Source organism: Anguilla rostrata, chromosome 3 (genome assembly GCF_018555375.3).
Source record: "Anguilla rostrata isolate EN2019 chromosome 3, ASM1855537v3, whole genome shotgun sequence".
NCBI lineage: Eukaryota > Metazoa > Chordata > Actinopteri > Anguilliformes > Anguillidae > Anguilla > Anguilla rostrata.
The window spans coordinates 9,311,484-9,338,374 of record NC_057935.1 but is presented as its reverse complement, the minus strand read 5'-3'; the positions used below and the strand labels follow the sequence as shown (position 1 = coordinate 9,338,374).

The 26,891-nt window shown below is 46.6% G+C and overlaps 2 protein-coding genes across 6 annotated transcripts in view; both read right to left on the bottom strand.

The window, feature by feature from the left end:
* spock1 (SPARC (osteonectin), cwcv and kazal like domains proteoglycan 1) overlaps window positions 1-14,876 on the bottom strand; it is a 228,580-nt gene extending 213,704 nt beyond the window's left edge. For 2 of the 4 annotated variants that reach the window (XM_064325886.1, XM_064325888.1), the window contains exons 1-2: window positions 14,736-14,876; window positions 14,043-14,225 (exon numbers count right to left, since the gene is read on the bottom strand). In XM_064325886.1, the coding sequence (XP_064181956.1) occupies window positions 14,043-14,225 (183 nt within the window). In that variant the 5' untranslated portion in view covers window positions 14,736-14,876. The remainder of the gene's footprint in view (window positions 1-14,042; window positions 14,226-14,735) is intronic. The other 2 variants (XM_064325887.1, XM_064325890.1) reach the window with 1 other exon arrangement.
* A 3,179-nt stretch (window positions 14,877-18,055) lies between these two features.
* The window catches only part of bicc2 (bicaudal C homolog 2), a 28,529-nt gene continuing 19,693 nt past the window's right edge, over window positions 18,056-26,891 (bottom strand). For both annotated transcript variants that reach the window (XM_064325875.1, XM_064325874.1), the window contains 6 exons: window positions 26,039-26,078; window positions 24,866-25,023; window positions 22,722-22,959; window positions 21,776-21,945; window positions 21,129-21,228; window positions 18,056-19,865 (listed from right to left, as the gene is read on the bottom strand). In XM_064325875.1, coding sequence (XP_064181945.1) covers window positions 19,738-19,865; window positions 21,129-21,228; window positions 21,776-21,945; window positions 22,722-22,959; window positions 24,866-25,023; window positions 26,039-26,078 — 834 coding nt within the window. In that variant the 3' untranslated portion in view covers window positions 18,056-19,737. The remainder of the gene's footprint in view (window positions 19,866-21,128; window positions 21,229-21,775; window positions 21,946-22,721; window positions 22,960-24,865; window positions 25,024-26,038; window positions 26,079-26,891) is intronic.

Genomic DNA, 26,891 nt, shown 5'->3' with positions numbered 1-26,891 from the left:
AGAAATGACAAAAGCAAAGGTACGCAGTCGTGAAATATCTTTTCATTCATCTTCGCCGATATTCTGCCGCATTCACTTTCAACTTTGCGAGACTCTCTGTCATGCAGTATGTCTTCAGCGCAGAACATCTCCCGGAGAACGCAGCACTACCACCAGTGAGGTCAAAAGCAAGAGATACCAAGCGAGAGAGATAGGGTTGGAGGGAGGGAGGGAGGGAGAGAAACAAAGGCCAAGGGAGAGATATAAGTGAGAGAGAGGAGAGATGAACTCTTTGAGGAAGGTGAAGACGGAACTGAAGGACTCTGACCCAGACTGTGATTAATCCTCCCCTCCGCCTGTAGGACACCATGCCTGATGGCTTAGGATCGGACATAGGCAAGGCTTTAATCAATTACTGTTTGTTTAGCTTGAAAGAGAGAAACGATCCCATTCTCTGAATATCTCTGAATAAATCTGACCTTGCTGATTATCTCCGTGCCTGCAGTAGGACCACACAGAGCCCTTGGTTATGGGGCAGTGGTCCAGTCATCTCTCACTGAGGACAAGGTCTGACTGAGGACAAATCTCTCTCTCTCTCACTCTCTCTCGTGTTGATTTTTGACTAGGTTTTTTCCCCCTTTTTGATGTTTTTTGGTTTGAAGCTGTGTGTACTGACCTTTTTTTTGTGGTGGTTTTTTATTTTTATTTTTGTCTTTATTCCAGTATACTAAATTGGCTATGATGTTCTGATATACAGTCTCTCTCTCTCTCTTTCTCTCTCGCACCTTCAGAATTCAGACTTTTTCCATTGACTTCTTATTTTCTTTTATTATTGATTGTTTCTCATTTTGTTTGTGTTACAAACAACAAAATTAAGTATTCAGTATTCAGATGCGTTCAGTAATAAGAATTAAAATGTATTCAGATTTATGTTAAAAATTAAAACCTGGAAATAACGTATTTGATAAGTATTCATCTTTTTTTTACGGACAACCTAAACTGGGCTAGGTGCATTCCATTTTCTTGACAGATCACACGAGATACATTAAAAGTTTATTTTGAATCCACCTGCTCAGCTGTTCAAATGTTCAACCGCAGAGCTGCCGAATAAATATCATGGACTCGGTGAGTTCTCACAAACGTTCTCCAGTTCTCACAGCCGATCAGATCAGTTGCGCTCATGAAGACTAAGGTACTGCCTGTGGAAATAAAGAAGCAAAAAGCTGAAAAGCCAGAGAAGATCAGATAAAATAAAAATAAAAAAAAGTTTTAAACCTTCCGAGAACCGCCGTTAGGTCTGTAACAAAACAAATATGGCTCAAATAGCCCGGACGCTACGAGATCGGGCCATCCTACCGAACTGAACAACCGAACGAGAAAGGAAATACTGTCAAAGAAGTCGCTGAGAGGTCGGCTACTGCATGAACAGGGCTGCAGAGCTCGAGGCTGAAATGAGAATAAACTGACCGGAGACCCAGAACCTCTTCAGCACTTTCACGGATTTGACTTCTCTGTGAGAGCGGCTGTGAAGAGGCCACTTCTGAGAAAGGTCAACATGGAGTCCCGCCTGGGGTTTGCCAGAAGCCAGGTGACAAACCCTGAGACCAAAGAAGAAGACATCGCGGTCTGATGAGACTAAAGTCGAGGGCTCTGACCTAAAAGCAAACGTGCTACGTTTGACAAAAAAAACCAACACGGCCCGTCTCCAAAGCAACACCATCCCTACCTTCAAGCGCGATGGCGACAGCATCATGCTATGGGGTTGCTTTTCGCCAGAAGGGACTGGGGAGCTTTTTGTCATGGAGAAGGACAGAGACCAAACACAGGCAAATCATTGGAGAGATCCCGGTTTAGTTTGCAAGAAATCTGCGTCGAGGGCAAAGATTCATGTTCCAACCGGACAAAGACCATGGCAAAAACTGCAAAGGAATGTCTTAAAAACAAGAAGGTCAGTATTCCGGAATGTGCTATCCTTTGAAAGTCTGTGGTATGACCGGAACATTGCTGTCCACTGACACTCCCCATCTACAAGGCAGAGTTGGGGTAAATTTGCATGGAGGAATGGGCAAAAAATTCCAAAATTTTAATGTGCAAAACTTATACGGACATAGCCAAGAATACTCAGGGCTATAATTACAGCCAAATGCCTGTCTACAAAGCACTGACTCTCAGAGGGCGAATACTTCTGTAAATGAGAAATGGAAGAATTTCACTATTTTACTTTTAAAAACAAGATGAGTTGAATAAAAAATGTATTTTATGCATCATAAATGTATGAAGTTATTGCATTGGGGAAAGGGAAAAAAGAATTCAATGCATTAGAAAATTTAAAGATGTAACATGACCAAATGTGAAAAAATTCACAAGGGGGGAACACTTTGCGAAGGCGCTATATAGTTCTCTGCACGGGGAGGGTCGACAGCTCGGGGCTGTGAAGACCGGGTCACTCTGCGACAGACCGTGAGCTCCAACGTGCAGGCCCTGAGACAGCGGACCCACAGAGGGATGAGATACATTACACGCGGCGCGACACCCTGCCTCCTCCAGCCGAGCGTGGACGTCGAAGCGGAGGCCCGCGCCCATTAATAATTCATGGCGGACGCCGTCGCGCACGCATCACACGCGCAATAAGGGATGGGAGAGGACCGGCGGCGCCTGATTGATGAAGGTGCACATCAATCAGAAGCTAAAAGGGACGAGAGCCTGCGGAACACATGCATCTTTCATGCGCCGGAATGTTAATGCGACTCCTCTTCACGCACAAAGCCGCGAACACGTCTAAACACATCAGAGCAAATCATGTGCAGTAAAAACCTCCTATCTTTCAGGGGCGCAGGCACTACAAGGTTTAGCCCTGTGTTCCAGGGACACAGGCGCACAGAGTCTAGCCCTGTGTAAATCCGGCAACCATAAACCTGAAAGGACACAGGTGCAGTGCTTGAATGCAGAACCGCTCTATAAATTGGTAGATTAGTGTTTGTGTGTGTGTGTATGTGTGTGTGTGTGTGTGTGTGAGTGTATGTTTGTGTGAGTATGTACATCCGAGTATGTATGTGTGTGTGTGTGTGTGAGTGCGAGTGTATGTTTGTGTGAGTATGTACATCTGAGTATGTGTGTGTGTGTGTGTGTGTGTGTGTGTGTGTGTGTGTGTGTGTGAGTGTATGTTTGTGTGAGTATGTACATCTGAGTATGTGTGTGTGTGTGTGTGAGTGCGAGTGTATGTTTGTGTGAGTATGTACATCTGAGTATGTGTGTGTGTGTGTGTGTGTGTGTGAGTGCGAGTGTATGTTTGTGTGAGTATGTACATCTGAGTATGTGTGTGTGTGTGTGTGTGTGTTGTGAGTGCGAGTGTATGTTTGTGTGAGATGATCATCTGAGTATTTGTGCTTTCGGAGGCGAGGTAATGTTTGTGTGAGACTGTGGCTGGTGTGTGTGTGTGTGGTGTGGCAGTGATGTTGTGTGAGTATGACATCTGAGTAATGTGGTAGTTATGTTTGTGTGAGTATGTACATCTGAGTATGTGTGTGTGTGTGTGTGAGTGCGAGTGTATGTTTGTGTGAGTATGTCTGTGTGTGTGTGTGTGTGTGTGTGTGTGTGCGAGTGTATGTTTGTGTGAGTATGCACATCTGAGTATGTGTGTGTGTGTGTGTTGAGGCAGAAGAGTGAACAGCATGGGTACTGCACTGCCCAGTCATAAGACTCATTTTTTTTTCCACTGTGAAAAACTTTAGTCCTGGCCTGATTTCGAACAGAAGAGCTCGAGAAACAATATTTGCATCGCTTTTAAGATTCACTCTAATTTCTGAGCTTCAGCTGAATAATTTATAGTGTCGATGGCCACATGACGGTGGTTGCAGGCACCATGATGACCAGAACACAGTGATGATTAAACAGCAATAAAAACAGAATTATGTTTAATTATTGATTTAATCTGCTTCGGTACAGAACGGGAGGAGAAATCTGCCCGCTACGACTGTTACTTTCTGCAATATCAATCCATGAATTAAACATGACTGAAATTCCAGAAAACTCCACAGAAGAAGCAGAGTTGTAATGTATTTTTTGCTTTATTCAATCACAGCGTCTGCTGCTCTGTTATCTGCAGACCTTAATGGCTCGAGGCACAAGGAGAAATTTAATCAAAGCGCAGATATCAACCTGGCTTTGATTTCCAGCTACAATTTTCATTCAGTCTGCTTTTCTCATAAAAAAAGGTAATACAGATAAAAAAAATTTAACCAAATTGTTAGACGGCGTGGAAATATGACACCGCTTCTGATGTTGGTGAAAATCCAAACTGCTTTCTCTCCGAGCGAGCATCCCCAGAGTAATTATACTGGTAAAAAATAACCTGCCACGATTCTTGACAAACACTGACACTTCTTATAACCTTTTTCAGAATTAATTTTCACACTCCTTCAACATTTAGAACCATTCAGATCTACTGTGTGTTTGTGTGTGTGCGTGTGTATGTGTTCTCTCTGTGAATTAAATTGTAGTCAAAACTACAAAACTACCCAGAGACGTGCACTGATGGACAGTGATACAGCACGTTGACATTACAACACAGCTTATCACATCCTCACTCACTCACACTCACACTCCATCACTCACACTCACTCCACTCACACTCACTCACACTCACACTCTCCTCTCCACTCTCCTCTCACTCTCTCACTCTCCACTCTCTCACTCTCACTCCTCACTCTCTCACTCACTCACATCACTCACCACTCCACTCACTCTCTCACCTCACCTCCACTCTCTCACTCTCTCACTCTCTCACTCTCTCTCTCACTCTCTCTCTCACTCTCTCTCTCACTCTCTCTCTCACTCTCTCACTCTCTCACTCTCTCACTCTCACTCTCACTCTCAAACTCACACTCACAGGAGGGAAACTTTCGAGGCCCGCCGGAATGTACACACCTCGCCGACAGTAAGCCGGGGGGCGTGGTGTTAAATGTCACACTGTCGGGAACAAAGCGCTGTAGCGGCCCTGATATTTATCTGAAGGGAGCACGAATTACACTCCGAGCGTCGGCGGCGGGTTTGGGGGGGGGGGGGGGGGGGGTAGGGCTCCTGAATGCCAATGCGCCTTTCCCGGCTGACGCCAACACATCCTCGCTAAATCATAGCCTCTCCCTGTTCAATTATTAAGCCTGACCTTTGAGATGCTCATCCCCTTGTTTCCACAGACAGAAAAAAGCATACACGCATTTCTTTTCCATACTTGGAGCCAGTGTAAAAAAAAAAAAACAACCAAAAAAAAACAATGAGATTTAATGGCAACCAGTGTATACACTCCAAGCCAGCTCAAAATGGCCTACCTTTGGGCGTGGGAAGGAACTAATCCACAGGCACTGGCATGCGATAAATAAGCCAGATGGACAAGGTTTCCCGGTGCAGGGATGTCATTCTTCCTTTGTCCAGGGTGAGGATCGGAGCCCACCCCCCACTCCCCCCCCCCACCTCTGTGGACAGGGCCTTGGATAATGATTCATCGCAGGCCCATGATCCTCTCTGTTGACAGCGAGAACCTGGTCCCTGTCCACACCCAGTTCATCCCCCTACTGCCACAGAACCTTCAGAGTGTAGGTACCCCTGCTTCAGGACCAAAACAAAACCAGAGGAGGCGTTCTAGTTCTCTCACGGGACAAAAGGAGCTTGGAGAGATAGCATACCTGAGCTGGCACCTCCACACCGTATCTGTGCTTCTGGAGGGAGAGGGAAAGGGTGCTGATGGAGCAGGGAGTGTTTTTCAATGGAGGAAGATCTGTGAGCTCTCCAGATCATACGTTTTGAGACTCTCTGACATCTGTATGTGCGGTGCAGTAGTTATCTCTTCCATTAAATAACCCCCCCCCCCCCCCATACCCATCCCCATCCCACCATGAGGAGGTTACTGGAGGACTCCTACAGAGGAAGGGGGTGTGGATGGTACCTCATCCAAAATCATTATACCATCACCCACAGCAAATGTTTTGCCACGAGCATTCAGTCACGTAAATCTGGGTGAGACAAAAAGAAAACACCCCCCCCCCCCCCGGGCAGCCAGCTCCTTTGTCCCCTTCCGTCTTTCCTCCCCTCTCGTGACATAATCTACGCATAATCTAATGACAGCGAGATGCATTTCAGAGAAGCCTCTCAGTCTCCCGTGCTGCCGCTCACAGCACCTTTACGCCGTGATGTCTTTCACTCCAGAGGCCTCCGGCGACCTTGCTGAAGATGCCCTTGATAAGAGCGCTTTAAAACACAGAGTCTGAGAACACGGCACTGAATGAACCCGTCGGAGCTGATGGCCACAGATGCAGCGGCAGCCAGAGCCTTTGTCCTCCCGTCTATTCAAGTTCTTATTGATTGCAAACAGGGCTGTTTCCACTAGAAACCCTCAGTTTATAGACACACACACACACACACACACACAAACATACACACACACACACACACAAGCACATGCACATACACATACACATGCACACACACACACACACACATGCACACACACACAAACATACACACACGCACAAGCACACGCACATAAACATGCACACACCCCCGCACACGCACACACACACACACACGCACACACACACACACACACGCAGTTTTTTAAAAATATGTAGCTGTTTGAGTGCACCATTTAGAAATGACACGTGAAGGACTTCATTTTCTAAACAGCACAATACACTGAAAGGATAACTACAGGTGTCCAGAGAGGAAAAAAGACTCACGCAGAATCAAACCCATTCAATATTCACATTATCTATTCATCGTTCGCCGTCGATGGCGTAGACGTGTCATTTTCCTGCTCACTCAGACTCCAGACAGAGAGACTGCAGGCAGAGCAGACCGCGGGCGGAACAGTGCGACGGACGAGGGCTCAGCAGCCAGCGGTAAACAAGAGAGCCACGTCTCAGCGAATGAACAGCGCACACCTCCTGCAACAGTGATTAGAGGGCGTGTGAGAGGAGGTGCCAGCCAATCAGCTGTTTTCACCCCACCTCCCACCCCCCCACCCCAAAACAAAAAAAAACTACAGACACTTCAAGAACTTCAGAGTTTGAGGCAGTGAGGAAGAGGCTCGCTGCCCTCTGTGGGTGAGGCTGGAGGGGAGGTGACGAGCTGAGCGGGGCTCCTAAATGGCCTTGGGTAAGGGGTGGGGTCGGAGAAGCTACAGGGCACTCCTAAAGGATGGCTCTGCCCTCAAAACAGTCTGAAAAAACACGTTTACCTATTTGACACACGGCCGTACAACGCACCCTCACCTCAATAAAACACACTCCCCACAAACCGCACATCAACACAACACACTCCCCTACAACGTCTCATCAATAAAACACACTCCTCTATAAACTTACATCAAGAGAACACACTCCTTACAACCTCATTTGGCTGCTCAAAGTCTGACAAAGCGCAGAGTAGCGTTCGCTGCTAATTCCGCCACAGGCCAGCGGTGGCAAAGAGGCAACGCAACAAATCTTTTCCACCATCTGCTCTGCGTGACCAAGTGTATGGACAGGGGTAGGCAGGCAAACATGTACGTAAGATACCACAACCTCAGTTACAGAGAGCTCTGCCCAAATGAACAGACCTCAGTGCATTAGGCTTTTAAAACCACTTTTATATATTGTATGAACAAACACACGGAGTGTCTGATGAATCCTTTGGAAGCAGACGGAAGGTTTGGGTAAGTATACGGTGCGTAAGAGTCCTTCTGGAATCAGTTCTCAGAAGGACATCTGCATATGCTATGCGGGGAATTCTGTTGTAATCATTTAACAGGAAGGCCCTCAAAACCACAGCTGTAAAGACAGGGTGCCTTGAAGAAAATCCTTTCACCGTATAAGGCCAATGGAAAAGGTATCCTTGGACCTGAAAAAATTCTTTGTGATAAAAATGACAAATCATGCCGCTGCAGGAAGTCTAAAAACTGTTACAAATAGCCATTAGGTTTTTACAGACTAGGTAACTGGCAAAAAACATTGTATCACCTAAAAATAAAACACGAGGCGTATCAACCGCCAGATACAATAAACAGAATCCCTGCTCGAAAAGCATTTAAAGGCGCAGAAATACTCTCAGCAGTAAATTTGGAGACGTCCTGTGTTCCTTCGCTGCTTCAAAGACTGTCAGAATTCAGCACGCAGCAGCTCCAACCCAGGCACCGTCTTTCAAGGAAAACAAACAATCAACTTCAATAATTGGAACAACTTTGCGCTTCCCCCCCGAATCGCAGACCCCTCCGCCCGCCGAGGTGACAGAGCCTCTGACGCGCTCGTCTGAGGAGGAAGGGGAGGAGCCGGAGACGAAAGGCGGTCTCGCGAGCGTCCCGAGCCCGTGGCGGGGCTGATCAAAGCACCTTTCCGCGCGGAACAAGCCAGACGGCTATTTTTAGCGCCGGCGCTGCCAGCGGTAATCTGGGTGTGGTGACAGATTGGCAGTGATCGGAGGCTGGGGACTGTTTGAGGGAATATTGTCTCTCGCCGCGGGGACAGGTAGATCTGCATGGGGCGGGGTGGGGGGGGGGGTGGAAGGAGGGGGGGGGCGGGCTCAACGCGCCGACACCCGCTCTTTCCGCGGCGCTCTGTCTCTGTCAGTACAGTGTTCGTAATCTGCGCTTGAGTGAATTATACTCAGCGTGGCCTTTTTGAACCAGCCCGAATATAATATAATATTGCCCATTGTAATCCCCCCCCCACACCCCAAACACCACCTTTATGATTACCATGCCCATCCCTCCCCCATGCCCCCCCCCCCCACTCTCCCATGGCGGAGGGTCATGGCGGAAGCCAGGAGTCCATGACACGCACTTGTGGCGCAGGGGACGGTGAGCCACCGTGTTCTAATCCCTGTAAATGAGTCTTGTACTCCGCCCCCAGAGGCCTACCCATCAGAGCAGAAACACACGCACACACACACACACGCACACACACACGCAAGAGTGCGGCTGCATTGTCTGAGAGAACAACCGGCTTCCGCACTGGCTGGGTGGTCTCCAGCACATCGCTGCAGCCCCAGAGCAATGAGCACGGGCATCTGAGGACCTCAAACTGACAATCGTCCTGAATATGCCTGTAATTGTTTCTCGTGATTAACAAGCTTGCCAGTTCCATTAAATGTCACCCTTCGACGGTTGATTAAAACAGCTTTTAAAAAAAACAAGCCTTTGTTGAAGCAGTCTATAAAACCAATGCGAAGTCAATGCGGCCTCATAAGCGTTCCACAAAAGACGTTTTTTGTTTCGTTTTTGAACATCGATGGCAAACACGATATAGTTGCAGAAGCCTGAACTTGCATACAGTACAAGTAGTTCCTCATACTGAATATTTTTGCATTTGACACTGATGACTTCCTCTATAATTGTTTTTCCACCTTTTATTTTTTTTTTGTACAATGCTTAAATGACATCTCTGATGAGACCATTCATCATATGGACATGAAAATTTCAAATACGTCTTTTCCACATCAAATACAAATTGCTGCAATTTCCAGAACTGCCAAGTAGGCATAAAATAAAAATGGAGTTTAAAAAGTCAACTAATGGGAACCATCGGTTTTATGTGAAAGTCAATAGATAAATGGTCCAAAATTACCTTCACAAAATGTCTTAAAATTTCACCAGATTTCTTGTTCACTGATTTTGGAAGGCAGAAACTTTTTGCAAAATAGTTGCAACTATCACACAAAAGCATTTGAAAGTCATTTAAATAACTGCAAGATTGATTTGATCCAGCACCCCATTCCACCATCTATGTAACTGATCATGTTGAATTTTAGCCACCTTTTCCCCTTTCGAGTGGCTAATGTTACTACGATCCAATTAAAGGAATGTTTAATGAATTGCATTGCCTTACTCCAAGGGTCTCCCTTCTATAAGTTTCCAAAATAAAATACTAATGGTGTGGTTGTTTCCAATTTGTTAAATCATGTGTTTACAAATGTAGTGTCATATATGTATAATGCAAAGGCTTTTTGAGTTCAAATTCCAGGAGGCTTCAGGAAGTTGCTCAGCCAATGACTTCTGCATTTCTTCTTCAAGTAATGAGAATAGATTTTTACTCCCGCGCAGTTCTTCATATTTAGCCACGCGTCTCCATTTTGTTTGCTATCCAAGCTGTCGCACATTTTAATTGGGTTGCCTAATAATAGGCAATTCCATTTTTGGAGAGCAAAGCCTCCGCCAGACTTCAAAAGATGCAGTCAAACTCACAGATATACTAACGTTGCCACATAAAACAGATGACCAATTGTTTCAGGATTGTAAAGCAGATGTACATTTTAGAACTTGGGATGGTGCCATTTGCAATGGCAAGCCAGTCTGAAGTGGATACTCATTCAGATGATCTCAACTCATCCCAACAGGCCACTGCAGGTGACAGGATCCACCAGCAATTTAAGCCCTTCTGCCCTGGATAATGACTTCAGTACAATTCAGGCTTCGTAGCCTCGTTTGCAAAGGAGAAAATTCATTTTAATTACGGCGAAGAGATTGGTTCACAACAAATGCTTCATACAGCAGAGATTGGAGGCAAACTTCAGCTGAAAACTTTTCATCAAAACTAAAATAATTTCGGAGCATCGGAGCGTAAAGGTAACACAACCGCATGAGACGCAATCAAGTTAAATGGAATTAGCAGCCGCAGGTAGGCCCTCATTTAAACTGGCTTGTTAATTCTGCACAACAATTAAAAGCAGGTTCAGGCTCATTATTTAATAAAGTTTTGTAACTACTGTAGAATTTACTGACCAGCAAAGCTTTGTGGTTTACTGACCAGCAATGCTACATGCGGGACTGCGGCACGTTTGGTTGTTGTTAACCAGAATTGTGCCAGAACTCTGAAAATGCCCGCACAGACACAGTTCTCCCAGATAGCAAGGCAATCCACACACAAAACTTCCACCTCAGTCCATCTACTGTGAGCAGCAAAGCAAAGCACAACAACATTGAGGTCATGGTACCATCAAACATGTGAAAGTCTAAGCAGATTGCATATTAAATAAAGGAATGATTCAGCTTGTCCTTTTTCATTTCCTTTTAAGGTGCCCCAAGCTAACAAATTTTAATCTATTGAAATACGTACATCTAGATATTTGCCCGTCCAAATTCAAAGGCTCAAACCCCAGATAGAACCTGCAGCTTTCTTGTTACAAGGCCAGTTCTTGAACTCCGGCAGCATACTGTCCCTGTCGCTGACGGTGGCTTGCCTTGACTAGGATTCTATTATCCAAACCGCAACAGCAAACACATTTGTAAAGTAAGAGGTAATTGAAAGCAGAAAGTAGGGCACGGCCATTCGTGAGAAGCACAGGCCTGCGAGCGGATGTGTGGGGGCGGGGGGGGGGCGGGGGGGGTTGGGGGGCGGGGGCAGGGGGGCAAATTGAAAGCTGCAGACTAAAGCATGTCCTTATGATTTCCCCATCCCCATGGCTACAGTAATTCTGCGGTCAAAAACATCCAATCAATCAGTAAATACATGAATGAATGAATGCATCTTTAATTCCGCTGGAGAGAGAATTTGACCGGTGCTCGAGTGTCCTGTGTCATGCTGACACACAGCGGAGTGATGTCTAAGCGCAGGAAGGTCTGTCTGCGTCTGGCACTTTTTGAAATCAATGGGTTCTAAATTACTGTTTTTTTGGTAGCTGCACTTTTGCTGCTTGCAGTGAATTCAGGTGTGTTTTCAACAAGAAAACCCAGCCAGGAAAGATTAGAGCAGGTTCCAGTCTGCCCCTCGTATGGATTCTGACCGGATCAGGGACACCTCGGACCAGGAGAGAAAGCCACATTAAAATCAAACCAAAGATTGGACAGAGCGGCGTTCTGCGGCACAGCCGACGGCGTGAATAAATCAATGCGTGTGCTCTAATCACAGCTCCATCAGGCTCGCAGCCCACTTCCTGAGACTGCTGCAACGGATGAGGGGAGGGTGGCTCTGTGTGTGTGCGTGTGTGTGTGTGTGTGACCGTGTGTGTGTGTGACCATGTGCGTGCCTGTGTGTATGTGAGTATGAGAGTGTGGTGACTGTGTGTGTGTGTGTGTGTGTGTGTGTGTGTATTAGTGTGAGTGTGAGTGTGTGGTGTGTGTGTGTATGTGTGTATGTGTGACTGTGTGTATGTGTGACTGTGTGACTGTGTGACTGTGTGACTGTGTGACTGTGTGTGTGTGTGAGTGTGAGTGTATGTGTGACTGTGTGACTGTGTGACTGTGTGACTGTGTGACTGTGTGACTGTGTGTGTGTGTATGAGTGTGAGAGAGTGCAGTGTGTGTGAGAGTGTAGACAGGAGGCTGAATGACCAGACTGTAGAACAGAAGACTCAACACACCGGCTGTTGTTCTCTCTGCTCAATCCGTTCTGACACCCGCGCCGTGCTGGAGGACCTAATTAAGGGCCTCCTGGTCTATCTGCAAAAATGAGCCATTAATCCCGGAGAGCTCCCCTACCGAGAGCCACACGTCACCGGGAAGAGTTCACCCCACCCCACCCCCCAACCCCAACCCCTCCACCCCAGCACGAACCAGCTAACCTTTAGCAACAAGCCCGCGTGCCCCCAGTCGCTCCCTCCCGGGGCGTCCTGAACCAGCCCAACGCAGCACCAGCTGGCGCGTGCAGGAGGGGACCGTATGCCCGTAATCAGCCCACGGAAAAACACATAGTGGTGGCTGCCATGGAGAAGGCTTCATGCATTATTGAGCCTTCAGCTACCAGCTCATCAACAGAGATGCACAGAGATACAGAAAAAGAGAGGGGGGAGGGGGGCGTGTTCAATAGACTGGACGTGATTTGAATGTCAGAGGTTGACCGGTTGCATGTCTAGGAAGACGTGAGGTCACATAGTGCCAGAGAAGGAAGAAAGGGGGGGGGGGTGAGAGAGAGAGAGAGAGAGACAGAGGGGGAGTGAGGAGGGATGAGAGAGAGAGAGAGAGAGAGAGAGAGAGAGAGAGAGAGAGAGAGAGAGAGAGAGAGAGAGAGAGATTGCTGATATGCTCCTATTCTCTGTTGTAGGGTTTTAATTGCATTGTTGTGGTAACTGAGCACATTGTATTGAAGTGTACTGAGATAGACAGAGAGAGCAAAAGGCAGAGGTAAGAGGAAACTAGGGAAGGGGAGGGGGAGAGAAGCATACAGAGAGGGAGAGGGAGAAGAGATGATGCTGACAGTAAACATTACAACCAGCGTGAAGGGTTGGCTGGGAATTAGGTGTGAAGTCAGCGATCTGGGCTCTATGCTCAGGAGAAGAAGGCCTCAGATATTAATCTGACAGACAAACCCCTCCATTCAGGCACAGCACGAGCAGCCTCGCTGTAATGACGCTAATTTGCGTGTTGTGCAGTGCAGGCAGCGGGTCTCTGAGGTTGCGCGCTCAGATCGGCATCACAGCCCGGTCCGCAGCGCTCATGGCAAAGCGTGACCAGCGACGGGGAAACGAAACCCAACACAGCCCTGCCATTCGTGCCTTCCAGGAAGGCGGAATCGCATATGCGCGTGCACAGCAGACCGTTTTTTTTTTCTTCCATATTCCAGGGTTTGGGACGGAAACTACATTTTGACTTCCATTATGACATCAAGGGACATCGCATCTCTGAGTTTAACAGGCAGTTTTAAAATCGATAAAGTATCCATCTGATGTGCATTGTTTTGACTACAAGTTGAAAACCATCGTTCTTACCAGCAACGAAAATATGACCTCACAGACAGTTCTGACACTCACCATAAAGGTAATACAATTCACCTTTCCGGAAGGCTGCGTGTTACACATTAGGCCATTACCGGTCTTCCAGGAAAGCATCACTCGTCTGGTGATGTATATTAAATTATTATCTTATCAGATATTTGGATATTACACTGGCCTCAACTTGTCCTGTTGAATTAATCCGAAGTCTGAGCTGTCTGGTTCACGTTGGCATAAATGCACTGTTCCTTTAAATATGAGCAGGTAGGCTACTTTATCTGTATTTGGGACGCAGGTAAGAATGCCAACGTCAGAGTCTCGGGACTGAGGCACAGACAGACTACGCACACTCGCGCAACTGATGCACTTTCAAAATAATGCGAGAATATGAGCCAGTAACTTACATCTCGAAATTTGTTCCAGTATCTGTCCTTGTCGTACTGGGAGACGGTGCTCAACCATTTGTCATTGTCCAGTGAATGTCCATTGTTGTTATTGGCGATGGTCATTTCCGCGCGTCTGCCCTCTGCGTGCAGAAGCAGAGCCGAAACCCCCAGCAGGCAGAGCAGCAGCATCTGAAAGCAACCGCAAGAAAAGTCTAAATGAAAAACAGTGGGTTTACTGGGCACAAGAGATCCCCCCTCGTTTACTACGCAAGGGGTTATTTAAATTGTATGTATCACTGTCCGGTACACGACATGCAAAGGTGCAGCTCAAAACACTATTTTAGAAAATATGAACATGTGAAATAGTTGTTTAATCTTCTTGGTAATTTGCAGAATAATGAGCTAAAGACGGATTGGTGTAAGTGTATCGCTGGCTACGCTGGTTTATTCCAAAAGAAATGTCGGATGTTACACACTTCTGCTGTAGAATATTGACTCTAACTGTGGAATAAAATCACAGGTGCAATGACATACAAAATTGCATATACCCGAGCTTTTGGGCACTAAACCTAAGAAATTAGCCCCCCTCGACGAAATTATCTCCTTGCGTGACGTCCTCCTAAAAAAAGATGAATGCGAAATTCTCTCTACTCCCTTTCAACGCTATCGTATACGAACAACGAATCCGTGTTTACTTACTTTGGGTAGTTCGCGTCCGCTTCTCAGGAAAAACAAGTCAATGATGTTAAGTTTTCACTCGAACTGTTGGCTTTATTTAGTTATAAATGATTGTAAAATATCCAGAAACCTGCGCTACCTCCCAACTCCGCTGCGAAACTGACTTGCGACTGCGAGGAAGAGGAGTGAGCAGCGGAACAATGACATTCTCCTCCCCCCGGTAACCCGTACGCGCAGACTCCTCCTCCCGGAGAGCGTCTCTCTCTCTCTCCCTCTCTCTCTTTCTAGTGTGGTATACGTTGGCGGCAGGTGTGATTGATTCCAAACAAAGAGATTGCTGCATGCGCAGGGAAATGCACAGCCTCCTTTAAACGATGCGGCTCATCTTCAGCCGTCATTTTGATTCAGTCTCACGTTTTTGATTCGCACGCCTGAGATAGGCTAATCCTTATAGTCGAGATTCATTCCTCGGGCCTTCTTTGAATTACTAATTTGGAAATCATATTGCAAGCGAGAACTTATAATGATGGAACAATCAAGCATTTGCTAGTCCAGAGGGGAAACAGTGCGGTCGTATTGAAACAGCCTGGGATCTAATACTTGATAACTATCAGAATTAGTTTTGTCCCCTGAAATAAACGGAAGGACACGTGGTCCAAGCCTAATTAAGAAGTTGACGTTGGCAATCATATAAACTGAATAAAAAGAAACAAGCATGTACGCTTCATGTTTTTTCCAGTTATGTAGTCTACCTTTGCTACCTTTTGTTATGCATCGACAAGACACAACCCAAGCGCTTATTTTTGGTAGCTGCTATCCGCGTTGTAGCTAAACTCAGAAAGTAGGCTATTTCTTAAATAATGCCCAATAAACAGCAACTGTGTGCAGTACACTCATAGAGCCTAATACGTTACTGTATAAATCATGGTATTTATAGCTGTAGGCCTAATCCTTGGGAAGGTCACAGGCGGAAGTTGTCCTTGTAACGCCTTGCTGGACGGCTTGCACTGTGCCCCAGGCCACTGTACCGGGCCTAGAAATTATTGTCTTCTCTCTGTCAAATTTAACACATGCCACGTCAGAAACATTTGAACATTCTTCACTGATTTCCGGTGGGTGTCCACATGCAGTTAAATTCCGGGTAGGCACTTATGTAAGTCGCGCTGGGGAAAAGTGCCTGCTAAATGATTTCATTGTTAGTTGAGCGAAGGGTGTGAGCGCTGTTCTTTCAGCACCACATGCACGGTAAGCGCACTAGGGCTGCACAGATCGTGTATTTCAAGTCAAATCAGAATTGCGCTTCTCGCGATGACATTTTTGAACACCCTGTTCATGCATAAGGCTATTCTTTAAATGTCGCTCTCCAAATAAACTTGATAATTTGTTCATGGTCTCAAACCTATGCCGTTTATTCGCCTTATACACAGTAAAATGTTTAGTGTGTTAAATCAACTCTACAGAGTACATATAGTCCCATTTGGAGTCATATGCACTCTGAGTTAAATTAACACTGGACATTTTACCGTGTAGACCATGACAAACATCGACTCAACTCTGTTGTGAATTAAAATTGCAACTCTGTTCTGAATTCATGGCTTTCTCTAGGCTAGGCTTTAGCCTATTCCACACAAAAAAGAGAAAGTTTATTGAACACGTTGACCGCTGATCTCAGCGGCGATATTCCTTTATATATAATGTTACACGATCGAGAATTTTCTGACAGTGCTGCAAGAGGCCACCCCTGTCGGACAGCGTAGGCTGTAAAAGTCAGTAGACCACACAGGTGAAGAACACGTGACTCCGCACAATTATATTCTAGTTCCAGCAATGCACAGCCACTGTGATGCCTTCCCCGCCAACGCTAGTTTGAGATCCCATTCTAATTAGTAGGCTAATCGATTTCCTAGGCACTGGATAATTACTGGCTAAGAACAACTCCTTCCCAATGTAATGGAAGATGCCATTGGTCAGCCGGACGTAGACAGAACACGTTTACCTACCAATCTACCTGTGAAGAGAATGTCGCATACAGAATTAATAGCATTAAAAGGAAATGTGCTAAAAATAAATATTTCTGGATCACCAAAACAAGCTAATTAATTTTTTGCCTTTTTAAGGAGAAGTGGTGCTGCTAAGTTCCTGGAAACTACACGCAGGCCTATTCCGCAATCAAGCAGGCACGAGGGTCTCCGGCCTCTGATACCTGCAGCATTAAAGCTGTATTGTTGGAAACATTCTGAACATTTTGAATATGATTCCTTGAATATGATATGACTCATATTAACACCAGTCACCCCGCCGGCCTTCATAAAAATCAATTGGATCTCCCTTAAAGACATGAAAAATTTCTAGCGTGTATTTAACTGCTGTTAAAAACGGGAAAGTGACCTACTGCAGTAAGAGCTTTGGGAAATATATTGTATTTATTTACATTTGATTTGTAACTTTCGATTTTGGAGATACATTATAAATTCCAGAAATAATAAAAGTGAAGGTAGGTCCGCACAATTTGATTTTCATTGCCTGTCGGTGTAAGTAGACTGTATCTGATTCCAATAACCCGACATTGCTCACAGAATATTATTGCCAAATGAAACCTTGAATATCGAAGCAATAGGTACTTGTGTGGTCACGGCTGATAATTTTAATTGGATGTTTAGTTGTGCAGTCAGGTGAACCGAGGCAATATTGCCAATGGAATTTCCCTAATTTAAATCCTGCCGTTTATTTATTCATTAATTTATTAATAAAGAATTGTGTCAGCTCAATATTATGCCGCTAATCTAAAACTGTATGGTATTATAATTAGTTGAGTCTCCCTTACTCGGTAATATATAATTGCGGATTACGTGAAGAGAAATAATGACATGAACTCCACTATCAAAATGTGCGGCCAGTAGTGCCCTCTAGCGGTCAGATAGTGGTTTAGGCACCTTTTACATCCTCGATCGGTTCAAATTGAAAATCATACCATACCAAATATATTGTTTATTGGCAAACCCGTGTCAAATCGATGACATGCAAACTCACATAAAAGTCTGAGCGAACTAAAGATAAAAAGTAAACAGAACACGGGAGCTGCCAGTGCTATTGCGCTGTCAATTACATTCCAACATGCTCATTTAACAGATAAATTGTCTTTCGTTAGACAGGTCTCCCCAGTCATCCCCTGTGGTTGTGTGTGGGCTGGTAGTGTGTGGGATGGGATGCAAACAAATGTAAGCATAGCATCCTGAAGAAAAACACTGTCCATTATAGTAGCTGCCATTCATACAGAGGAACATATAGGAGATCAGCATAATATTAAAAACACAACAACAAAAATAATAAGAAAAAAAATGTTTCAGAAATACAAGTGTTTATTTAAATAAATCACAAAAAAAAACATAAAGATTTGATTTTTATCCGACAGACTCACATAGGTGTAGAGAGTGTGTGCCTGAGTGAGGACACACGCAGGTGGCTGAATTCTGGAGCCGGTCTGTCCTTTAAAATGACGTGAGCCGTTGCCCTCCGTGCCATCGCTCAGCCGGATCTGCCAGCACAATGGCTCGCGATAACAAAAGAGCAGGTGCGCGCTCAAAGATATAAAACACCATTCGGTCGCCCCGTGCGCCATGACAACCTGGCTCTGACATCACAGATGCACGCGAGCACCGGACGCTGCCTGAACCCTCACTACAAATACGCCGGTTAGTATACCCCGTAATTATACCCTGCTTTCACGACTGGCACAACAGCCTGGAATGGTCCGGCGTGAATATGAACGACACGGATTCTGAATTTGAGGATGTGACTTGAAAAAGCCACCAGTTTGCTGAAATTAGGCCAGCTCAAGACCAGACCGTGCAGTTACGGAGACGACAGCCCCTCCCCCTTACATTGTGCGCCGAATGCGCTGAGAATTGTGGGAATTATTCGGAAAATGAGTTGCTCTCCAGTCTCCATTCTCTGGCTGTGCCCTGGAAAGAGGGTTTCGCTCGGCTGTGTAAATGAGTCAACTGCTCCCTCCACACTGCCGGTTGTGATCTTCTGCAGGTTGGTATGTGACACACACACACACACACACACACACACACACACACACGGTTGTTTGCGGGTGTGTTCCATCGTTGCTGCTGGGTCAGGGCCTTTCCTGTCAATATCCGGGTGATCACAAACTGTTCAAATACATCTTGTGTCTGCTAAATTCTCTCTATAACACAGAATACCGAAGTACTAGACTGAAGGAACAGTTCCAGGTATTACACGGGCTTTCAAAACGTGCAGTTTCATATAGCCGTGCTCGTCCTCTTGGCGCGGTAGTGGTCATTGCAGCCATTGAGTTATCATTGTTTTGTAAGAATTGCACTAGTCATTTGCAGCATGGTTACATTTCCAGCTGGTGCACTCCCATTCTTGTGTGTGTTCGCATGTTTGAGCGTTTGCATTTGGTTGTGCATGTGTTTGTATTTGAGTTTCATGTGATTCTATGTTTGTGTGATTGTGTGCTTGTGCATGTGTGTGTGTGTGCATGGGTCTGTGTTCATGTGTGTGTGTGTGTGTGTGTGTGCATGTGTGTGTGTGTGCATGGGTCTGTGTTCATGTGTGTGTGTGTGTGTGTGTGTGTGTGCTGTAAGCTCTGGTCTGTAGGTACACAGGCCAGAGGGGAAAACAGAGTTTCCAGGCTGAATCCTCAGAGGGATTGGAGAGAATAAACACCTCCACCTCCAGCTCCACCTCCAGCTTCCTGTGCAAAGTAAATGCAGGCGTTGCCTAAGTAACATGACACACCGAGCCTCAGGCTGTGAATTCAGACACGGGCAGCCCTGGAGGGACAGAGACCCCACCGCCTGCAGCTTGAAATAAAGCGGTTTCCAGGTGCACTGTGGGTAACAGAAGCAGGCGGAACTGGGGAGCAGAGGGCGCGGCGATAGCTGAGGTTCATGGGTAGAAGAAGCCGCTCCGACCTTCTGGTTGGGCTGTTGATGGGCGGGAGCCTGGTCTTGATTGACGTCAGCCGACGGCGAATCGCGGACGGCCCTCACCAGCAGCCGTTCGGCTCGGCGTCCACGGCCATGATCCGCGGCAGGCGCCCGCTAGCCCCGCCCTCCAGGTAGCCCGGCTTCACAGCGGGCGGGTCCAGCAGCTTGCGCCTGGTCTTGCTCAAGTCTGCGGACGGGGCAGAGAACAGGGAAGCAGCAGCCGCAGGGTTAATGAGAGCAGCGCCGGTCACATGGCTTTTCTCCTGTTCCCGAAACCCCAGCGCTCACTACGCTAAACTCCGAGCGCGCGGGAGTCTTCGCACTGTCTGCAGGCTCAGCAGGGGGAATTGTGGGAAGGCGAGTGACAGGGAAGTGAGGGAGTGAGTGAGTGAGTGACTGCGCTCACAGCTGCTCCAGACAGGATGACAGAAAGGAGAATGACGCGAGGCAGAAAGGATGGAGGAATGATGGGAATTTAGAACGACGTAAAAAGGAAAAACAGAAACGATGGCGGGAGCCATGTTTGCGCAAAGCGCCTGTTTAACAGCTCACGCTAAAAAAGAAAAGAAACTAGCTAATATTTTAAACAATAACCAATGTTTCATGCTAATGCCCATTACATTACATTATAGGTATTTAGCTGACGCTCTTATCCAGAGCGACTTACAACAGAGTAACCAAACTCAGGATCAAGTCCGCTTAAGTCCATTGAACAACATGTAGATAAAAAGCCTTTACTATGATGCATACAATAAGGAGAAACAAGATAAAATTTTGTTCAGACTTTTTTTTTTTTTTTTTTTTTTTTTATAGTTATGGGAGGGGGTTTAGGGAAGAGGAGAGAGGTACACAGAGAAGAGGTGCGTCTTGAGTCTTAAACATGCCCCCTACTGGAGATAAAACAGTACTTAAAAAAAAAAAAACGGAAACTAACCCTGCATAATTGAACAAGATAAGCGAGCATGCATGAACGGTTTTTATAATTAGGGTAATTTCTCCTTAATTTGAGCAATCACATTCTGCTATGGTACGTTCCGGGGAAGCGCCGTTTTCAAAAATCCCATCGAGGTTCATTTGCAACACGCTCGCTTTGGCTTCCGACGCGAAAATTCGCTTATCGGGAGTCAGATCAGACCCGACGACGGCAAACAAAGGCCGGAGCGAACGAACGCATTTTTAATCTGAGCCCACTGGGGGCGGCGAACCGCCATACCGCGGCAGTGCGGCTAAATGAAAAGATCAGAGGCAGAACATAAAACCCATCGCCTGATAAGCTCCCTCAGCAAAGATCCCCGTGTAGGAACATGCAGATAAACCCAAAGAGATAAAGGAAGTTCGAGAGGGCGTGAATAATTTCACACGGAAAGGCATTTGGCAATCGCGGGAGGTTAAGAAACTTTGGGGCATGAAAGAGTCGCCGAAGCTCCGCCCCCCCCTCCCCCCCACACACCTGAAATGGCCAGGAGCATCTTCCGTCGGGCGCCGAAGGTGGACACGCCCACCTCTTTCAGGTCTTCGTCGGAGAGGGTGAGGAATGTCTGGAAGTCGATCTGCGAAAGGGAGACGCAGGGACACAGCCTCAGCCACCGACTCAGGAAGCGGAAAGTCACATGACACACAGCCCTGGCTGCTATGGGAATGCGGGACCATCTGTCACCCCTCTCAGACAGACCGGAATCGGCTTCATCTCTTTAATAGTTTCCAGCCGCGGGTTTATCACAGCAGCAGACCCCATGGTTCTGAGAGACTGCTACCCATTCTAGTCAGGGAGATGCAGCGGGTGCAGCACCATCAATCAAATCAATCAAACTTTATCTGTATAGCGTATTTTACAGCAGTTGTCACAATACGTTTCACAGACAACGCTGGCCTAGACCCCCACTGGAGCAAGCCTAAGGCAACAGTGGCAAGGAAAAACTCCCTGTGGCAGATGGGAAGAAACCTCGGAAGGAACCAGGCTCAAGGGGGGGAACCCATCCTCCTCTGGTCGGCTCAGGGAGTTGATTGGTGACCAACATGTCAGTCAGTTTTACAGCGCTCATAATGTGGCTCAGATGACGGGCGGGGCCGGGTGGCGGTGGTGGGAACTGTAGGTACCTCCTGTTGCTGGAAGATGTCGATGTACTTCCCCAGGCCCAGCTGGCTGAAGAGCTCGGGCAGGTCAGCGGTGTGCGGAGGGGGGGCGGAGCTTGAGGGGCTGCAGCTCCCCGCCCTGCCGGCTGCGGACACGCCCTCAAAGTAGCTACTGCTGCTGAGATAGGTCTCCGCTACAGAGGGGTCAGAAAAGAGTACACAGGGTGCAAAGATGTCAAAGACGGCCTTTGGAAGTTTTAAGGAAAAGCTTTGAACGTTTAGCACTGTTCCCAATGTTTTTTGTGATTACCACAAAGCCCTTATCTAGGGCGACTGGCTCAGCAGGATTACTGGATTCTCAATTATTTAACATGCATACACAGCTCCCTTGTACATTTGAACTTTCATTGCTTAACTATAGGCATTTTTCACATATATCGCCACTGAAAACAAAGACAGGAACATTCAGATAACATTGACATGCTTTTCTATTACAGTTTAACAAATTGTCGAGATAAAAAAGTTTTGCAGCCAAGGATCAAGGAAATAAAAGAAAAGAAATCTGATTATGCATTGTGGCAAGTCGTGTATTTTCTATTAAGAACATGTATCTGCGGTTTTCTTTTAAATTCTTTATCGGGTCACGGTTCTTCTGGGAAACAGGAGATTACAGGCCGGGTCTGTGAGGCGCAGAAAAAGAACGGGAAAGAAAGAGGGACAATGCAGAAAGAGGAAGAAAGAAAGAGGAGATGGAGAAAAAGATGAAAATGTGCAAGAAGAAAGGACACAAGTGTGTGAGGAAAGGTGATAATAGTGAGATAAAATGAGAAAGGTAGTAGGAAAAAAAGACGGGGAGGAAGTGAGAAAGGTAGACAACAACGTGTCTCAGTTTTCTCTCTCTGTCTCCCTCTCTCTCTCTCTCACACACACAAACACACACACACACACGCACACTCAAGGACAAACTTACAGGGTCTGTCCGTACGGCCTTGGGTTCCAGCGGACCCGAAGCCCTGGAAGGCAGAGGAGGAAGAGCAGGACGAGGAGGAGGAGGACGACAACAACAACGAGGGCGAGGGGGAGGGTGACGACGGAGAGGATGAGGAAGACGCCGGGGACACCGAAGAGGAAGACCCTCGTCTCTCTCGCCAGTTCTCAGAGTCGCTCCCGTTACAGGCCCGGTCCTTGCCGCTCTGAGAGATCCATGTCTGCAGACAAAAAACAGGAAGTGGGGGGGGGGGGGGGCGGGGGTTAGGGGGGTGAGAAGTCCGTCTGTACCTTCAATTACAGCCGCACGGTCCACCAAAGAGAAGCGAATGACACATCCAGACACCGCTGTCGAGGCAGACCCGTCCGTGACCCTCCGTTCCCCGTGTCCCCTGCCGCCACACACACTCAGAGAAGGACACGACACCGTTGCTCAAACTTAGCCTTTCCTGCCGACCAGCCGCACAGTATCTAAGCAACAGGTCCCGGCGCTGTAACTGTTCTCAGTATCCACGCTTGTCAATCCGGCTCGGGTCAGGGCGAGTTTGAACTCCCGCGGAATTCACGGCATACGCGTCTCCCGCCTCAGTTCTCTTCGCTGCTTTCACAGCCTCGGCCCTTTGACTACGTTTTACATTCGCGCTACAGCGCTAACGGCGTCTTTGTCCGCACAGCCGCCGCCACATAAAAACTCACCTCGCCTCACAAACTGAACAAATTGGATCGTGCGGTAATTGCGGTTGACAAAAAAAAGGACTACTGGCCCTCTCGGCCAAAAAGAAAACATGAGAAATTCAATGGGAAGATATTCCTTTAATGTGAGAATTCTCCCGAAACGTACTCTCTAGAGATGATCATCTTTCATGTGAAACGGTCCCGGGCATCGCTAATTCATTTTTTTCAGAACATCTCCTGACAGCCCCCTGTCACTGCATTTATTTAAGTCAGAAAGTAAAGGCTCGCTGTTTCCCCACGGAATGCTAAGCGTCTCTGCGGACCAGAACATTCCGGTCTTCACACAGCAGGAGGTGTTGGCAGGAGTAAGAGAGCCCTCGCTCTGTGGCACTGCCCAGGTATGAGTGAAACACTACTTGTCAGCTGGCACTGCCCAGGTAAGAATAAAACAGGACCTGTTGGCTGGCACTGCCCAGCTGAGAATGAAATAATACCTGTTGGTTGGCACTGCCCAGGTAAGAATAAAACAGTACCTGTTGACTGGCACTGCCCAGCTGAGAATGAAATAATACCTGCTGGTTGGCACTGCCCAGGTAAGAATAAAACAGTACCTGTTGGCTGGCATTGCCCAGCTGAGAATGAAATAATACCTGTTGGCTGGCACTGTCCAGGTAAGAATAAAATAGTGCCTGTTGGCTGGCATTGCCCCAGTCAGAATGAAACGGTACTGGGCATTGCCCAGAAAAGAATGAAAGGGTAACTGTTGGGTGGCACTGCCCAGGTAAGAATGAAACTTTACCTGTACCTGTTGGGTGGCACTGCCCAGGTTATAATGAAAGGGTACCTGTTGGGTGGCACTGCCCAGGTTATAATGAAAGGGTACCTGTTGGGTGGTGCCACCCAGGTAAGAATGAAACATTACCTGTACCTGTTGGGTGGCACTGCCCAGGTAAGTATGAAAGGGTACCTGTTGAGTGGCACTGCCCAGGTAAGAATGAAACATTACCTGTACCTGTTGGGTGGCACTGCCCAGGTTATAATGAAAGGGTACCTGTTGGGTGGCACTGCCCAGGTTATAATGAAAGGGTACCTGTTGGGTGGTGCCACCCAGGTAAGAATGAAACATTACCTGTACCTGTTGGGTGGCACTGCCCAGGTAAGTATGAAAGGGTACCTGTTGAGTGCACTGCCCAGGTAAGAATGAAACATTACCTGTACCTGTTGGGTGGCACTGCCCAGGTTATAATGAAAGGGTACCTGTTGGGTGGCACTGCCCAGGTTATAATGAAAGGGTACCTGTTGGGTGGCACTGCCCAGGTTATAATGAAAGGGTACCTGTTGGGTGGCACTGCCCAGGTTATAATGAAAGGGTACCTGTTGGGTGGCGCCGCCCAGGTTATAATGAAAGGGTACCTGTTGGGTGGCACTGCCCAGGTTATAATGAAAGGGTACCTGTTGGGTGGCGCCGCCCAGGTAAGACTTGTAGCATCGGCGGCTGACGCAGCGAAGCTCCTTGATGGCCTCACTGGGCATAGACTTGGAGAAACCCAGACCGCTCCAGGTATCTGTGGGAGTCCGTACCTCCGTCACCACTGGTCTCTTCTGCATCGCTGAAACACCACACACACACACACACACACACACACACACAAACCAGGAAACTCAGCAAACGAAAATCAATACCTATTTGTTTCCGGCTGTAATTTCCGTCGCCCATGCATTAAAAAAGAAAATTGGCTGAAATGGCTGAGAGACATGCCTTGCTCAAACAGCTGATTCATAATCCAAAGAAATACCTTGGGGATCGAATGACTCTTTAAACACATCACTGCTACCGAGAGATGGATAATATGCGCGTGCATTTCTGTATGTGAGTGATGTAGTGGACCCTTGAGGTGATAAACAGTGCAAGATACTCGAGACCGTCCGCAAAATTGTAAGCCTAAATGAGTTGAATCGCTGGTTTTGACATTTGTGTTCCTGCAGTGTGTTATGATACATTTTTTAGCCTTTGAATGATTTCCCAAATTTTTTGAATAAACAACGGCTTAACGAGTTAAAATTAGGGATAACGTGAGTAGCGCAAAAAGGAAAGACTCTCGCTCTCATTTAGTGACGCACCTTTGTCAGCCAATATGCAGCTATCAGTTCCCGCAGCTTGAGCACGGACGCACTGGAATGGTCTCTTTGCATTGAACGGCCAGATCAGTGGCGCACTCAAATGGGTCCTTCCGCCACAATACCTGAGTCATCTCCTTCGAAATGGACCCATTAAACTTCTCCAGTTAACGAAGCCACATCCGAGACAGCAGCTCCCAGAGTAAAGAGCCATATTAAGAAGATAAAGCCCGATTGACTTCCATTAACCAGAGCATTACGGAGCAATTTGCCCAAAAAATCGCACGTTCGTTTAAACACTCTGACATGACTGCTGATTTTTGAGACCGAAATCAACAGCCCCGCTGACTGTGATGTGAAAATTACGTCAATTAAAACTTGTCTTGTACGTGCAAGTACTAGGCTAAGGTGGAAAACACTAACCGACTCCCCATTAAGGCTAAATTCAAAATTCTGCATTCAGGTATGGAAGATGAAGGTCCGCAGGTATGAAAATAAAAATCATACCTCTAGTTGCCAGAAGTTTCTTCCTCTCATAGTCATAATCCTAAAGAAACAAAAAGAAGAAACCGAATTGTATTACATGACAAAAGTGCATGGTGCTGGATCTTGATTTTTGTGACCAGACGTTAGCTGGCCTGCCAGTTTCTGCACTGAACAGGAAGATAAAGTTTCTATCCATCCTGTAACCTTTGATTTCACAGAAGAATAAAAAGCCACGAAAAAAAAAACAAAAAAAACAAACTCATGTAAAATTCAATTTCGCCGAGGTCAGGAAAGCAAGCAAACCCAATTTGTGGAACCATGTAGGATTCAACAAATCTTCCGTCTGACTTTACAGGCAGTCGTAACTCAAAACATAATGACAGTCTGGCATTGCCGGAAATGACTCGCATAGCACAGAGCTAAAATTTAACGGGTGCACAAATCAAACCCTAACAATAATACATTTATTGTTATTGTTCTACTTAAATTATAGGAGAAAACAAATTACCGAGGCCAGGTTGACTGTCATTTTTGTCATCAGGCAATTGCCGTATGCCCGTAGAGACAAATAATTTTACGGGAGAGCAGCTTTCTTGCCCACCTAATAGTGTCTTCCTTTCGCAACTTCGACAGCTGCCGTGGCCATTGACAGGCTTGTACAGTGTACTGCTTTTAAGCAGACTGCAGCACATTACCTCCAGGTTTCAGGTCTGATTAAAACAGTCTGTGCTTGTGGCAAGCGATAATTCAAGATCATCTTTGCGAATCAGGCACGACCTGTATTCAGCTCCACTTGCATAAAAACGTGTCATTTTGACACTGAAATGCATGCAGATAATACAATTAAATTATGCGAGATCCTATGATGCTATTT